Source organism: Pinus tabuliformis, chromosome 9, assembly GCF_031772625.1.
Source record: "Pinus tabuliformis cultivar Carrire ecotype Pingquan chromosome 9, CPIR1, whole genome shotgun sequence".
NCBI classification, from domain to species: Eukaryota; Viridiplantae; Streptophyta; class Pinopsida; order Pinales; family Pinaceae; genus Pinus; species Pinus tabuliformis.
The window spans coordinates 786,681,803-786,699,007 of record NC_142307.1 but is presented as its reverse complement, the minus strand read 5'-3'; the positions used below and the strand labels follow the sequence as shown (position 1 = coordinate 786,699,007).

Below are 17,205 nucleotides of genomic sequence, written 5' to 3'. Positions count from 1 at the left end.
CGGGGGTGCAAGTCAAACAACAAAATGAAGGGCACATGGTCCAATGAATAACATATTTCAGCAAGAGAGGTGAGAAGAGATTGACCTTACCATGGGCTTTTTTTCTATCTCGACTTCATATCATTTAATATTGCATGGTCACCTTTATATATTGAGATGTGTCAATCTCTAGCTCAAGGGGCTCCATTGGGGTATGTGCCTCCTAGTTCAGAGAAGCTTAGAACCACATTGTTGGTTAAAGCAAAGAAAGAGGCAGATAGAATGCTTGAGCCTATTAAATCAACATGGCCATCATCTAGGGTTAGTATGGTTTCTGATGGATGGACAGACACAACACGCCATCCATTCATCAACTTCATGGTCTCTTCCTTGAATGGACTAGTTTTCTTGAAAACAGTGGATGTTGCTGGAAAATACAAGGATGCAAAATATATGGGTTAGTTGTTCATTAAAGTTATTGAAGACGTAGGTGTTAATTCGTGTGCAATGTTATCGGAACCGAACCGGTCATTGAACCGGAAAACCTCGTGGGCCAAGAACCAGTCAAAACTGGAAAAAAAAAACAGATTTACCAAAAACACATAAAATATTCATATTTTAAAGAAAAAGCATAAATATGCATGTGCATCCATATGAATCCAAACCATTTATACACAAATATGCAAAAGTTCTCATTTATATAGCAAGTAATAGTGCATATAACCAAAATAGCACTTAGTGCAAAACATCGTTGAACCAAAAATGTTACAAACATCAAGAAGCAGGCTCTAAAAGGCCTTTATAGTCCAAAATAACATGATAGATCATAGTATTATACTACAGCCTACAATACTACAAGCTACAGCTACAGCAAATCAATGATCAAATCATCAATCATCATCCGATTCTTGATCATCCTCCTCATTCTCATTTGAAGAATGAGTAGCATCCAAGTCTGCAATGGGATTATGGCTTGATTCCCCTGGCCCTGAAGCTGCTACTGGTGCTTCTGATATATCTACCTCTGCATCCTGTGGAGGTGGGTCCAAGTCCAACCAAGAAAGGTCTTCATTGTCAAATGTTGGTGCTTGACTCTCCACAACCCATTCTGATGTTGGATCAAAGTCACCCAAGAGAATGTTGCTTGATTCAAGAGTTTTATTCAACAATTGGTTGCATCTCAACCTAAGGTTGTATTGAACAAAAACCGTGTCATTCAACCGCTTTTGCTCCAAACAATTCCTCTTATTAGTGTGTATATGCTCAAACACACTCCAATTCCGCTCACACCCTGAAGCACTACATGTCTGGCTCAAAATTCGAATTGCAATTTTTTGCAATTGAGGGCATTCACTACCAAATTGTTGCCACCAGTAGTCTGCAAAAAGGGTGGAAAGAAAAAAATTATTAGCAAATGAATTTGAAAGTAAATTATTAATATAAAAATTTGCAAATTTTGACAGCTCTTACCTAGGGGACTCTTTGTTATATTTCTTATAACCATAGAAATTCCAAAGGTACCAATACTCTCACTGAAATTCAAGAGCTTGTTATAAATTAAATCTTGAGTCTTGGAATCTGGGACCATGCGCTTAATGCATTTATACAATCCCCCTAAAACCTCCCCATCAACCTCAAAATTTGTAGTGTAATGGTACCTTCAAAATTTAGAAAACAAAAACATATTCATCAAGTCAACAAAACTAAAAGTTAAAACTTATAACTTATAACTTATAAGAAATGAGCATTGAAATCCAAAATTACATACCTTGGATTTAAGTAGTAGCCAGCTGCATGTAAAGGTCTATGGAGTTGTTTGTTCCATCTTTCATCAATGATTCTCCATAGAGGAATGTACTTTTGTCTTTTATCCCCATATGTTGCCTTTATTTTTTCTTTGGCCTGATCCATGGCCTCATAAACAAACCCCATGGCAGGTTTATCACTATCCACCATCCGTAAAACTCTGACAAGAGGCTCACTAAATAGCACAATCTCCTCTGCCTTTGACCAAAATCTTTTGTCAAATACTTGGTCAACCATTTGTTTCCCTTCAGCCTTTTTGCTCCACTGAGATGAATTCCATTCATCACATGAAAACATCTTCCTCAAGTTCGATTTTTGTTGAACAAGGGATTGCAACGAAAGGAAGTTGGTTGCAAATCGTGTGATGGTTGATTGAACAAGCTCTTTACCCCCTGTGTGCTTTCTCATAAGGTTCAAAACCCATGAGTGGTTGTAGATGTACCTGGTTATGGATTTTGCATCTTCCACACACTTCTTCACCCACTCAATTTTGCCAATATCCTCAAGCATGAGGTCCAAACAATGGGCTGCACATGGAGACCACCAAATGGTGGGGTGTTTTTCCTCCAACATTTTTCCCACTGCAACATAGTTAGAGGCATTATTTGTGATAACTTGTACAACATTTTCAACCCCTACTTCCATAACTACTTCATCCAAAAGACGAAATAGCAATTGTGCATCCTTCACCTAATCAAATGCATCAATAGATTTGAGAAACATAGTACCTTTTGGACAAGCAATTAAGAAATTTAGTATGGTGCGAAATCTACCATCAGTCCATCCATCAGACATAATTGTGTATCCTATTTTGGTCCATGATTGCTTGAACTCTGTAAGGTACTCTTGTATTCTTTGGACCTCATTTTGTAAAAGTGGCCCCCTGATATCATGAAAGCTAGGGCCTTTGAAGCATGCTCCACATGAAGCTATAGCATCAATCATGCGCTGATAATATGCAAAATTAGTAGCATTAAAAAGTATGTCTGCATCATACCACTATCTAAAAATGCATTCATATGCAGCCTCCTTCTCTATCTTCTTCCATTTAGCATCAAGGGTTGGTTGAGAACCAGGGGTGGTGCGAGGTACAAAGGAGTCAATCCCTTTACAAGTTGTTATCCTCTCAAGTTAAAAGCACTTGAACTACACTCTCCAACTCTAGTAGAGAAATTAGAGGAATCTTCAAAACTGGGCACATATTCTTCAAAATTAGGTTCACTAAGCATAGCATCATCCTTTTGACTTTTGCCTATATCTTTTTTAATTTTTTTGTTTTTCTCATTTTCTTCATTGTAAGCTTCAATTAAACTTTGCATCTATGCTTTAAGATCATCAGAAACATTTTCACAAGGTTTTACTTTTTCTCTCCAATGTGCTAAGTGTTCTTTAATTCTATGGATCCCCCCACCCTTAATTTTTTTCCCACAATAGTTGTAGACTTTTACCCCTTGTTCATTGAAATGGCAGTGAACTCAAGCTGAATCATTCTTGTTTTGGGGGGCCTTGAAGAAGAAATGAAAAAATCTACCTAAAAATCCCTAGGGTTTTTAGAATTCTATGGCAAATTTTTTAAAGAAAAATAAAAGAGAAGTAGAGGCAATGAAATACTTGGAGAAGAATCAAAATCTATAAATCATGAGAAGAGAAGAAGCTCCAACCAATCTAAAAATAAACTCTTCAATCAGCTCCAAAATCTCCCTCGGAAATTTGTCAATGAAATCCCTCAAAATAACCCTGCAAATTTCAATAATTGTTGAGAAAAAAATGGAAGAAAATAACGGCCAAAATTTTTTTCCAACAAAAAATTACAACTCTGAGTTATGCATAAAAACACTAGGGTTTTAAAAATTTTAGGGAAAAAAAAATAGATTTTTCAAGAAAAATAGAACATTAATGGTTGAAAAAAATACCTTGAATTTTCCTCTTAATTTTCTAAAGAAAATCAGATCCAAAATCCTCCAAAATCAGCTCTAGAGCAGCCCCTACAAATCTGCATAAAAACACTAGGTTTTTTATTTTTTTGAGAAAAAAAACACTGATTTTTGGAGAAAAATGGAACAAAATAAACTGGAAAAAATTTCCCTCATTTACCCTCTAAATTTTTTGGAGAAAATCAACTCCAAAATCCTCTGAAATCAGCAATGTAGCAACCCCAACAAAACAAAAAATAAAAAATCTTCCACGAGCTCCAAAAACCACTGAAGAAAACTCAAAGATCTTTGAAAAAAATAAATCTTTGAAGTAGCTCGAAAATCTTCCAACCCAACAGCTCTCCAAGACTCCAATCAGCTCTTCAAATCTGCAAAAAAATCTCCCTCAAAACAACCCTGCAAAAAACTCTCTGAATTCTCCTCACCGAACATAGCTCAAGAATTGCGAGAGACTTGAATGAGTAGTGTGAGTGAAATAGAGGGGGTGGGAGTGTTTAAATAGCTTTAGAGGGGTGGGAGGAGGGGGCGGCTAAAGTAGGTTAGAAACTAGGAATAATAATTAAAAATTAAAAATTAAAATTATGCCCAGGGCGCGCAGCCGTGGGCCCAGCGAACAGGCAGAATTGATCACCGAACCGGTCCTTTTCCAATTCACATGGCCGGTTCAGACCAATTTTGCCTCCAAACCAGTCGGACCGGCCAGTTTTGCCTAAACGGTTTGGTTCCGATAACATGTTCCTGTGTGCAAATCATTACAGACAACGCATTTGTTTGCAAGGTTGTTGGCAAGATTGCGAAAGCTAAATATCCACAAATATTTTGGACACCCTACATTGTCCATTCTTTGAATTTAGCACTTAAATCTATTGCTTTTGATGTGCCATGGATTGGAAATCTTATTGAGGATGCACGCCATATCTGCAACTTTGTACAAAATTGTACCAATGCCCACACAATCTACAAAGAGTACACAGATCTATCATTATTGAAGATTGCATATACACGGTTTGCCTATGCATTCATCATGTTGAAGAGGTTGAAGGAGGAGTTCAAGACTACTCTTGGGGCCATGGTTATTTTAGAGTTTCGGTCTTTTTGGAAAAAAACAGATCAAGCATCCTCAAAAAAAGTCAAGGATACAGTGTTAGATGATGCTTGTTGGGAGAGGGTAGATCTTACTATTAAGATCATGGACCCTATCATTGCTTTGTTAAATTTGCAAACATAGACCAACCCATCCTAGGATAGATTTATGAGGGGTGGGATTCCATGATTGAGTCCACGAGGACCATTATTTTTCAAAATGAGTGTCATGAGGATGAGACATCATCAGAGGCCTTCTTCACCACCATAAAATATATTTTTTCCAGCAGGTGGGGCAAGAATTGCACATCTTTGCATTGTTGGGCTCACTCATTGAATCCAAAATACTACAGCATTGAGTGCCTTAGTGGTGGGCCTTTACGCAGATTCCCCCCTCACATGTATGTTAGAGAAAAGATGCATTTAGATGGATATTTCAAGATAGAGCATCCCTTGGTGAGGTAGAGGATGACTTTGCAGAGTTTTCCACTAGTACTGGGAGATTTGCAGGGTATGATGTGATTAGAGATAAGGGGCCTAAAAAGTTGGGCAACATGCCCTCCTCTATAGAAATTAGCCATGAGACTCATGTCTCATGTTTTTTACTTCATCCTCTTGTTGCGAGAGGAATTGGAGCACATATGGGAATTTGTATAGTTTGAAGAAGAGCAAGCTTGAGTAGTCCAAGGCAGAGACAATGGTGTATATGCACACCAATCTTCGTCTTATTTACAGGCAAAGGGAGGAGTAATTGAAAGGAAATACAAAGATGTGGTATATGTTTCCTGATGATATGGGTTTGGACAATAATGTTGATTTGGCAATGGCCAACTTGGATCTTAATGAGCCAGTGCTAGAGGTTGACACTTTTGATGATGGTGATCCTCTTGAGGGGTCATCCTCCACACTAGTAGATGTAGAGTTTAGATTAGATACAGAGGAGGAGGATGCAAAAGAGAGCAATGGAGGTAGTTATGTTGATTTTGATGTTGGTGAGCTATAGCCTATGAGATTCTTCCATCCTTATCTACAGTTCTAGTATCTACCCTCTTTTGTATATTTACCATTTGCCATTAGCATTCCCACATATAGTATTTGTGACTCATTGAGTCAAGTCTCAATATCTATGTAATATATTTTGATTTTGATGACTTAATGAGAAAACCACAGTTTATGGTTAATTTCTTGCGTTTGTCAATTTATTGTCATTGACGTAGTAGTAAGTACTAGTTGTATTATTGATGATTGTATGTATGATTGAATTTGTATCATCATCATGTACATGTTTCAGTTACTAAATTGAATCTTTGTCTGATATTGATATATATATAACGTGTCCTCCATATTATGTGACTTAGTCTATGATGGACATAAATTATTAAACAACAGTCACTAAAGTTCATTAGGATACCACCAGATCAATGGTCATACAATACAAGTGTATAGTTTTTGTATTCTTATTTCCATATACATGATGCAGGGGTAGACCTTAAGTAGACAATTATAGTAAAGGAAGAACCATAAAGGACTAGGCGTTCTTATTGTACCAGCTTAGATCCGTATTAACTTCGGATCTACCAAGAGCCGAGAGGGATCAAATATCTTTTCACTCTAAAAAGAGCTTTGCATATCAAAGAGATTTGATCCCTCTCGGCACTTGGTAGATCTAGAGTCAAAATGGATCTAGGCTGGCTTAATTTCACCTTTTAAATAGGCTATATTCCACATGAATACCATGGGCCATTTTTATTTTTATTATTATTTTATTTTTAAAGGGTTATTTTTATGTTTTATTTTTATTTATCTCTATTTTATTTTCACCAAGTTAAAATGTTTACATTACATTAATCTTTTTATTTTATTTTATTTTATTTTATTTTTATGTAATTTGACTTAGTCAAAATGTTAAACATTACATTACAACATTGCTACTATACTGAGCTGGAGAGCGCCTCTCGGCACAATTAAAAGAATTTCTGGTGACTTGGTTATCTGAGAGAAGTTGAATGACCAATGCAGGAAGAATACATCCTATGATGGATATGATTATTATGTGGTGATCAGTAAAGTTTGATAGGATACCACCAGATCTATGCTCATACATGTGTACTCTGTTTTAAAAGTCGGCTGGCTCGGAACCGACTCGGCTCAATTGGTCCACGCCGGCAAAAAAATTTCTGACCCGGCCTTCGAATCGGTTTGGCCGGCTCGATCTTAACTCGACCGAGTCCGTGTTAACCCGGCCAGGTCACTTCCTGTGGCCAACAAACCAAAAAAACGCAGAATTTTTTATATTTTTTTATGATTTCGCTGAGTGTTGGGGACTCCAAATTGTTTTATTAATTGGTTAGTTGTCTTTGGGGTCCATTCCCCTCTACCAAACCCTATTTAACCCACTCAATTCCTCTCATTCTCTCACGGCCATCTCATGCATTTGAGTGAGAACTTCAGTGAGAGTTTGTGAGGAGTTGTTGAGCTTGTTTTTGGAGCAGCAGTGAGGAGTCTTGGGCAAGCATTGTAGCTGCAGTGAGGAGCTTCTTGGGCAGCCATTTGGAGCAGCATTGAGGAGTTGATTTCTTGGAGCAAGCTTGAGGAGGCAGTTTGTGCCTGGAGGTATTTTTTTCACTTGTACAAATCTGTTTTTGCTTATTAAATTTTAGGTGCATATCTAGAAATCCTAAAGAGTGTTTTTTGTGAAAGAAATGAACATTGAATCAATGTTTTTTTTTTCATTTTCAGATTGTTTGGTTTCATTTCCTAGTCAAAAAATGGCACCTAGAGTGAAAGATGCTGCTTGGGCATATGTTGAAATGGTTGATAGTCAAATGCATTGCAAATTTTGCCAAAGGAAAATTAAGGAAGGTCCTGGGAGCATTAATAGGCTGAAACAACACTTGGCAGGGATTAGAGGCCAAATTACTCCATGTACCTCACCAGAAATTGGGGAGATTAGGAAGGAATTGTTAGCCGGCTTTGAGAAGTTTAAACAAGATAAGGCTAGGCAAAAAGAGTTAGAGGCTGAAATTGGGAGGAAGAGGGAGATACAAAAAATGATGGCCCAGGCTACCAACCCCCATTATGATTTTGAGGGTTCTTTCTCTATCCCTCATACTGATGCATCCAACCCTTTCTGATATGTTCCTCCCTCTTTGGGTTCTATTCAAGATAAGGGAAAGGGTAGAATGAATTTGAAAAAGGGTGATATCAAAAGTTATTTCACTCCCTCCTCTCCATCAGATGCACATGGTCCTCAACCTAGTAAAAGTCAAATGCAGCCCACTTTAGATGACCATTGGAAGAAAGAATTGAGGGAGACTACTTGTGATTATATAGCTAGATGGTGGTATAATGTTGATATCCCCTTCAATGCTTCCCGTTCACCATATTATGAGCCTATGTTTGATGCCATACATGCTGCTGGAAAAGGCTTCAAAGGCCCTACTATGCATGAGCTAAGGGGGTATCGTTTGCAGAAAGAAATTTCATCCATTAATGAGTATTTGAAAGATTTCAAGGACTTATGGGCAAGAACAGGATGTACCATCATGTCAGATGGATGGACTGATCAAAGACACTGTACCATCATAAACTTTCTTATCTTCTGCCCACGGGGAACCATGTTTTTAAAATCAGTGGATGCATCTAATAAGGTAAAAGATGGGCAATTGTTGTTTCAGCTATTGGATCAGGTTGTTGAGGAGGTGGGGGTGGCTAATGTTGTTCAAGTCATCACAGATAATGCCTCTAACTATGTTCTTGCTGGTAAACTGTTAGAGGAAAAACACAAGACCATCTTTTGGACCCCATGTGCTGCACATTGCATAGACCTCATGCTTGAGGATATTGGAAATTTAGATTGGGTCAAAAACACTGTAGATCATGCCAAAAGCATAACAAAATTTATCTACAATCATTCGTGGATTTTGAGCCTCATGAGGAAATACACTGGGGGCAGGGATATTATTAGGCCTGCCATCACTAGAATTGCTACTCATTTTTTGACATTGCAATCTATGCTTTCCCAACACAGAAACTTGCAAAAGTTGTTCTCCAGTGATGAATGGAATCAAAGCCAGTGGTCTCACAAACTAGAAGGAAAAGAATTGAAAAAGAAAGTTAATGAAGAAATATTTTGGAGAAAGGCAGCAGAGATTGTGAAGCTTGCTGAGCCACTGGTTAAAGTGTTGCGGTTGGTGGATGGGGAAAGATTGGCTATGGGCTTCATTTATGAGGCTATGGATCAAGCAAAGGAGCAAATAAAGAGGGCATACAAGGATAAAGTGGCTAAGTATGGGCCCATTTGGGCAATCATTAATGAAAGATGGAACAATCAACTCCATCGCCCTATACATGCGACTGGGTATTTTTTGAACCCATGGTATCATTATAAAGCTAAGGAGCCAGGAGCTTTGAGGGGGGAGGTTAGAGATGGACTGATTGACTGCATTGATCACATGATCCCATTGGAGTCTGATCAGCTGGAGATAGACCGACAGGTCACGACCTTCAGCGATGCCTCAGGTACCTTTGGGAAGAACCTAGCAAATATTGCAAGAGAAGCAGATGAGCCAGGTAAACAAAAATTTCAATTTTCAAATTCTTAATAGTTTTTTTAAATTTTGTTAAATCGTTTATAGTTTGAAAGTTGGATATAATTTGTAATCTTGTTGAGCTAACTCATTACACTCCTATGTTTTTTGCAGCACAATGGTGGGAGGCTTTTGGTGGCCATTGTCCTGAATTGCAAAAGTTTGCAATTCGTATTTTGAGTCAAACTTGCAGTGCTACTGGGTGTGAGCGCAATTGGTCTGTCTTTGAGAGGATTCACACAAAGAAGAGAAACCATTTGGATCAAAAACGGTTAAATGATCTAGTGTATGTCCAATACAACCTCCGACTCAGACGCAACCAATTGCTGAACAAAAGACCTGATTCAGATCCCATTGTGTTGGAAGACATTGATCCAACATCAGATTGGGTAGTGGAGAGTCATCCAGCAGAGTTTGATCCTGATGAGGATCTTGATTTTGATTTAGATATGGAGGCATCACTCGAACATGATGTTCAGTTGAATGCAGATCCCGATCCACTTGTACTACCAGCCTCAGCCTCACAGCCAGCAAGGACTCCAGTTGCAGGCGCTTCCTCTGCTCAACCACGACAGAAGCGCAGCCGCATATCTACTATATCTCAGCTTGCATCTGCTGCACAGCCTGCTAGTGCTACCACTTCTACAGTTGCAGTTGGAGATGATGATGAGGAGGAGCCATGGGCCCCCCTGTCTAACTCTGATGATGATCCAGAGATTGATCCACATGATCTTGGCTCCTCTGGCAGTAGCTACTAGCCAGTGGCCCAGTAGTACTGGACCCTGGTCACAGTTTACTTTTGTTGTAGAGGCCATTTCTAGCCTCCTTGGTTATGTGTTTTTGTTTCGATCATGTATGTATTGGACAGTGCACTGGGTGCCATTTTGATATAATGGATATATTCATGAGCCTACTTTGATCATATGTTGTCTTCCATCTATATTTTAATTTCTAATGCTGTGTGTTTGAACTTTGAACTTTGAGCTTTGGAAACATGAATGAAAATCTTTTAAAATATGTTTTTTTATAAAAAAAAAAAAATATTTAGTGTATTTTTTACGACGACCTAGTCATTGAAATCGAGCCGGCTGAGTCGATACTGAGTCGGAGTCGACCCTCGGCGGAGTCGGAGTCCGAGTCGGAGTTTTAAAACATTGCATGTGTATAGCTGTTGTATTCTTATTTCCATATAGGTGATGTGGGGATAGACATTAAGTAAACAGTTATAGCAAAGGAAGAACCGTAAAATATTAGGCATTCATATATATATCAAATTTAAGTATATGTGCATGACATGCAATTATTCAATATGCATAACTGTCTAGGAGCAATTATTAGGACACATTCTTCCGGGTGCAATTAAATAATTTTCCAATTGTATGGACTATCCATTTTGTGTTACTCTTATTATGGAGTCTCAATTGTTAGCGATAAAGTATAGACCATTGTGAAAATAAAATATATCTATGCAAGCACTTCAAATTTCAATTTCACTTCTGCTTCACCGAAAATAATAAATTGCATCAAGGAGAGTACACAAAGATAAAATTTAAAGCTTACATTGTGCCAGCAACCCGTGTACTAATGTGGGTAACATTATCTGGGAAAAGCTTAGCCAGACCAAAATCTGCAATCTTTGGATTAAGATCTCTGTCCAGGAGTATATTACTAGCTTTGATATCCCTGTGTACAATGTGAGGCACAAGTTCTTCATGAAGATAAGAAAGACCACGAGCAGTTCCCATGCAGATTTTGGCTCTCATTGTCCAATCCATATTCATTCTAGTGTTATCTGAACCTGAAAATCATTTGTAATGTGTGTCATGTTCATAGGAAATTGTAATCCAATTGTTTTAATACTTCTCATTCAAATTTTGGCTGTCCTGTTCTCTTTTCCTGTTGGACTATTTCCTTGTTATCGCTTTGTTTCGTAATTTCCCTCGTCTAATACAACTTTCAATTGTGCTGTCATTTTCCAAGGGCAAGATAATTAAATTATTTTCAATTTTTTACTACAGAATCTACGATAATCTACAAGTGTAGAGTTGTACCTAGTAAGGCTTGAGAAATGCTGTTATTTTCAAGGTACTCATAGACCAAAATGCGATGTCCTTCTTCTGCACAGCATCCATGAAGCTTCACGAGATTTTCATGTTGCACGTCGGAGATTGTAGCTATCTCAGTTAGAAACTCTTTAACACCTTGTTTTGATTGTGCAGACAGTTGTTTTACTGCTACCACTGTGCCATCCTTGAGGGTTCCCTGTGATTTAAGTCAATATGCCACGAATCAAGGAAAGATGAATTGGTGCGCCAAAATTACTCGCTAAAAAAAGGGTAAACCCTGCAGCAGCTTATCAGGCAGTTAAGGCCGATATTTGAAAATGAAATACTAGGTGGAAAGCTCCATATTAACTTTGTTTGCACAAAGAAATATATACAAAGATGAAAGTCCTGTCAGGAATACTATGGTAATGATTTCCAAATATCACTGTGAAATTTGAAATACAAATTCAATTTATGTCACTCGTATCAATTTTCAACCAATCAATTTTTTGTTGGTTACAAAACAACTAACAGGCTCTCGTTAAAAACTTGCCCAAAAAAGAAAAGGATAAGGGCCAACGAGAAAAACTCACAGTTGAACCCAACAAAGAAGTGAGGAAGAGTTGAAAAAACAGTTAAGGAGATGAACCAGATATATTGAAAAGACGCTAAATAAAAATAGAACATACGCTGAATAATCATGGGTGACAGGGACACAAAACAGCAATGTGAAAAATCACTCCCTCACAAGAAGAAAAACCTAATAACAAATTTATAAGCAACAAGGGAGATTGCCATAATGTAGACATGTGTGGTCTTCTAAAACCAGCGTGTCTTTTAGCTCTTTTACCATGGCTTTCAAGCCATACGCTAATCTTCTTTTCCAAAATGAACCCATATAGCTTGGCTAACTTGCTAAGATGTGGCTAATCATAATGGTCTTATAATTAGAGAGAATGTTTTTATCCCCACTTTTAAAGATAGGCACAATCAAGCTTTGTGTCCAAGGCTTAGGGAAGCCATGTTTTACTACTAAATTGAGAAGCTTGTGAATATGAGGAATGAAGATAGACTTGCCCATTTTGAAAATTTTAACTTGGTAGCCTTCAATATCCCTGGCTTTACCATTGGGGATTTTCTTAATCCTGAACTCCACGTCTTCCAAAGAGAAAATATCCTCCTCTTATATAAGTTTTTAAGATGCTTCTGATAGTGTCCAGAGAGTCATAAATATTCTTAAGATAAGTATCCCAGTTCTTCAAGGGGATCAAATTATTTTCTTTTGTTTTACGAACAAGTATATTCCTCCAAAACTTTCTAGGCTCGGCTTTAGAAAGGTGGAGAAGACGCTCTTGCCTCTTATTAATATAGGATCTTTTCTGCGTTTCGATAAAAGGTTTGTATATACTTATTTTATCAAGTTTTGTTGTTTCGTTAGGAGCATCTTTGATCGTTTTTCTGGCAATTTTACAATCATTGTCATACCAAGGGTTGGAAGTTCTATTATTCTTTTTACACAACACCTCGGTAGAGAATACTATAGGAGTTTTAAAATGCTCATCATTTATTGGAATATTTTTTAATTTTTTTTATTTCATTTTATTATATTTTTTAATATTTATTTATAGTTTCATTTTATTAAATTTTTTAAATATTTCAAAATGGGTTATTAGATGTTGATAGCGTTGATATGTTTATTTTTTTATTTTTTAAATATAAAAAATAATTTATATTTTTTTAAATTATTAAGTTTATATTTTTATTATAATTATTATTATTTTAAATTTAAAAATATAATTTATATCTTTTACAGGTTAAAAAAAAAATAAGTTGTTAAATGATGATAGAATTTATATGTTTATATTATAGTTTTAGTTTTCATATTTATTTTTTTTACATAAATTGGAGAATTTATTATATTATAAAAGTTTATGATCGAAGTCTACATCATTATGCAATTTTTAAAGAAGAAATTCAAACCCTCACCTATTTGCTATTCTTCCTCTTCCTTCGCCCAAAATTTGTAAAGGTTTTACCATATCACATATAAAACTAAGAATATAACAAAGATCCTTTGAAGTAACGCGACCTTCATAGAAATTGAAGAGTTATACATATTAAGTAACCTATTTTGAGATATCATTATTGCATGAACCTATTTTACTGGTGGAGAGATAGCAAATTTCACCAATGCCAACGAATCTTTGTGCATTAATTGCATTGAAAAGGGCCAGTGCAAAACATTGACACTAGGAACATGATCAGGTTCATTTTTTTGCAGAGTTCCTTGACCTCTGCTGCTTCTAATACTGAAATTTGCCTTGTCTGTTGTATCAAAATTTACACTAACAGCTCCCATTATTGCCTCCACCTCTTCTCCATTACATTGAGATGCAACCGAAAATATTCCAATTCCATGCCCAAGACACCAATAGCCTCTCCATATGCCTTTATTTCATTGTAAATAGCTCGTAAATCAAAATAGTCCATCGTTCTCCCAATCCCAAACAAACAAATCACCAATCCTATAGCTAATAGTGGACAAAATGTCAAATATTTCTAAGCAATTGTATGAACAAACACCTAGGCATAGACCTCAAGTGGCAACCAAGCATACTTGAGAAACTCAATTAACCAACAAATATAAAAAAATTCCCAAACCAAGCATCGGTAGAATCAAGAGTAATGTTCCATAGAGACAATGTCCCCTCAGAACTAGACCTCGTTTACCATCTAACTATTGAATGCCCGTTACACACACATCATGATGCGGAGGGCAAACTGTAATGACTAATTACAGCGTCATGTCAACTGTAACCACAATCCCACTAGCATAATAGGAATTTTTTCACAAGCATAGATAAGCCATCATACTACAAGGTTGGAGCATGTAATGACATAAGCAATTAGAGTGAGAGATACTTGGCTGAGATTTTTCTGTGTAAAAACAATGAGCGGGTGTATGGGGATAGTGTTCATATCTTATTTTATGTTTTTTCAAATTTAACATTTCATGTTTCCAATATGTTATTTTTTAAGTTTATATTTAAAATTCAAGTTATTTTCTATGTTGACACTATAATTATTTTATGTTTAAAAGAATGCGTGGTTGTATGAAGACAGTGCAGGAGTATCGAGAGCTGTGCCATTTTTATGGGAACATTTTCGAGGTTAATTTTTAAGTTTTCCTGAAATTGAGAGTATTTATTTGAGGGAGTTAGGGAAGTGTGCAGATTTGGTGTTTGGTTGACTTATATATATAAAATAGAAGCCAGCCGTGAGTAAGGTTTTTATCAATTTTTTTAATAGCGTCAAGTAAATAATGATATTAAACAATTTTTTTATTATTAATTAGATTTAGTTTTGATAATGAAGAAGAAAGTGTTATTTTATTCATTTAAAAGGTTATTTTTAAAAATAACATGTTAAGTCTTTAATAAGTATGTTAATTGGATTTATTTTAAGTGATTGGAAAATTAGATTAATAATTTTCTTGTTCTTATTTAATTCTGACAAATAACATGATAAACAGATTTAGAGTATATTGTTGTAATAGCTCAAACCTTTGTTGTTAAACAACTTTGAGTGGCCTTGAACCCTTAAGGATATCTTACCCTTATCTAAAATAATATACATTATTACATAAATAAATAAATAAAATAAAATAAAAATAATAATAATAATAATTATTATTATTATATTATTATAAAAACAATAATTATTTACGAAATAAAATTAAAAATAATGTCATTAATGTTTATGATTATGACTATATTGTTTTATAAATATTTATTTATTATCATTTAAACGGTTCAGTGTACATAATTAAAAAATAAATAAAAAAGGGATATATATATATATATAATTCCTGAGTATACAGTTTTTCATAGTTTGAATTCAATATTATTTTATTTACATTTACACATATACAATATACTCTATTTTAACAACAACCAAAAAAACAAGTAAATAAGTATATTCTTTCTTTTTCTTTTTTTGGAATAGCCCAAACTTAGGTCGAGGCCACCCTATTTATTGGATAGAAAAATAACAATCAACCCAAAATGGGGTGCTTCAATATTAATTTATTTACATTTACACATATACAATATACTCTATTTTAACAAACAAAAAAACAAGTAAATAAGTATATTCTTTCTTTTTCTTTTTTGGACTAAGCTAAAGTAAGGTCGAGAGCACCCTATTTATTGGATAGAAAAATAACAATCAACCCAAAATGGGGTTCTATCACAAGGATTGTGTGAGGCTCAGTCGAAATGCTGGAACTAGGATTGTGTCAGGCTCGGCCGAGATGCTATCACTATGATTGTGCGAGGCTCGGTCTAGCTTGAACAACCCTTGAGATAGTTTTCCCCAAAGTGACTTCCATCCTCAACCCCACCACATGAAGTTTGAACCCGAGACCTCATAAGAATCAAACTTCACTATAACTAACTAATATACACCTCAGAAATAAATAAATATACATATTCATATAACATAAACAAATTAAATAAACACAGACACACACACACACATATATATAGATACCACACACTATCAATCCATTAAATTAATAAAAATTTCATTATATTAATAAAAATACCACTAACATGGTACATAACCCCATTCTCTCTAGCAAAATATCAAAATATAAAATAATTCTTTAAAAAAATTTTAACACTTGAAAATCAAGGGATCCCTCTCCCGCAACAAGATCCAGTTTTCTAAGTTTTTAACAAACTAAAGGGATGACCTTAATTGAAAAAACCCCAAGGTTTTTTCTTCAACTTCTATTAAATTTCTAATAAAGATTGTACTTTTCTTAATTTTGTATATTTTGGTTTTTTCTTCAAAATTTGTGATATTATTTGGAAATACAATTTATGATTGAATAGTAATTTTTATTGTTTAAAATGTGTTTTTAATACATAAATAGATTCACCGTCCTAAAAAAATCTGGAATGCTCAAATTATGTAAATTTCCCCATCACCAGATTTTACACAAAATTGACTTGGAAGAGTTAAACTAAACTATAGCATTTTAATATTACTTTGTTCGTCAAATATATTGCAGAACTCCGTAACATGCAATGGAAGAAGATGGAAGTCGATAGTTGTAATTCACCTTAACAAGGCCCCCTTAAATGCAGGTTGTTCCTTTTGTTGTTGTTGGAAGGAAAAATATTGACTTGGGATATTCTTGTTAAGTGAGGATGGGTAGGTCCTGGATTTTGTGTTCTATGTCGGATGAATGAGGAGTCTATTGCTCATTTATTTATTCACTGTCCTTTTGTAATTTCTGTTTGGAAGGCAATTTTCTCTTGTTTTAACCTTGATGCCTAGTGGAATGGAAGCTTGGTTGAAGAGTGTCTCTAGACTTGGAATCAAAGGTTTATTTCCTATTCCCTTAAATTCCTTCCGATCTTTGTATTGTGGGGAATTTGGCTATTGTGAAACCGCTCTCTGTATGAAGACTCTAAGGTTTTCTCTGAAGTTATTGCAAACAATGCAAGATCGACTTAACTTGAGCAAGTGAAACCACTGCAAGGGAAGAAGATCAAGTTAATCAGAGATGTGGAGTTGCAGACTGGTATAGTATGGGGATTCTTTGATGGAGCCAGTCAGAGGGATGTTTGTGGTGTGGGTATAGTCATTTTCTTCTCCCATAATCTGATGATTAAATGCAAGCTAGGTATCAACAAAGGCACAAATTTTACAGTTGAACTCCTTACTATGTGATGTGTAAAAAGTATTCAAATTGTATGG

General features: G+C 35.6%; 2 protein-coding genes across 9 annotated transcripts in view; both read right to left on the bottom strand.

Annotated features, from left to right (window-relative positions):
- The window catches only part of LOC149151091 (putative serine/threonine-protein kinase), a 226,933-nt gene that overhangs the window by 77,488 nt on the left and 132,240 nt on the right, over positions 1–17,205 (bottom strand). For all 8 annotated transcript variants that reach the window (XM_089437821.1, XM_089437819.1, XM_089437825.1 and 5 more), the window contains exons 4-5: positions 11,443–11,653; positions 10,952–11,189 (exon numbers count right to left, since the gene is read on the bottom strand). In XM_089437821.1, the coding sequence (XP_089293947.1) occupies positions 10,952–11,189; positions 11,443–11,653 (449 nt within the window). The remainder of the gene's footprint in view (positions 1–10,951; positions 11,190–11,442; positions 11,654–17,205) is intronic.
- On the bottom strand, positions 738–2,430 carry LOC149151093 (uncharacterized). Its single transcript, XM_089439178.1, has 3 exons — positions 1,748–2,430; positions 1,450–1,637; positions 738–1,357 (listed from the first exon to the last, which is right to left on the bottom strand). The coding sequence occupies exons 1-3, from the start codon at positions 2,428–2,430 to the stop codon at positions 870–872; spliced, it is 1,359 nt and encodes a 452-aa protein (XP_089295304.1). The 3' UTR covers positions 738–869.

Excerpts from the sequence above, each read along its gene's own strand:
- LOC149151093 (XM_089439178.1), bottom strand. The coding sequence starts at position 2,430 with ATGGAAGTAGGGGTTGAAAATGTTGTACAAGTTATCACAAATAATGCC. Across the intron at positions 1,638-1,747 it reads GGCTACTACTTAAATCCAAG|GTACCATTACACTACAAATT; the intron begins GTATGTAATTTT and ends TAAATTTTGAAG. Across the intron at positions 1,358-1,449 it reads TATAACAAAGAGTCCCCTAG|ACTACTGGTGGCAACAATTT; the intron begins GTAAGAGCTGTC and ends CCCTTTTTGCAG.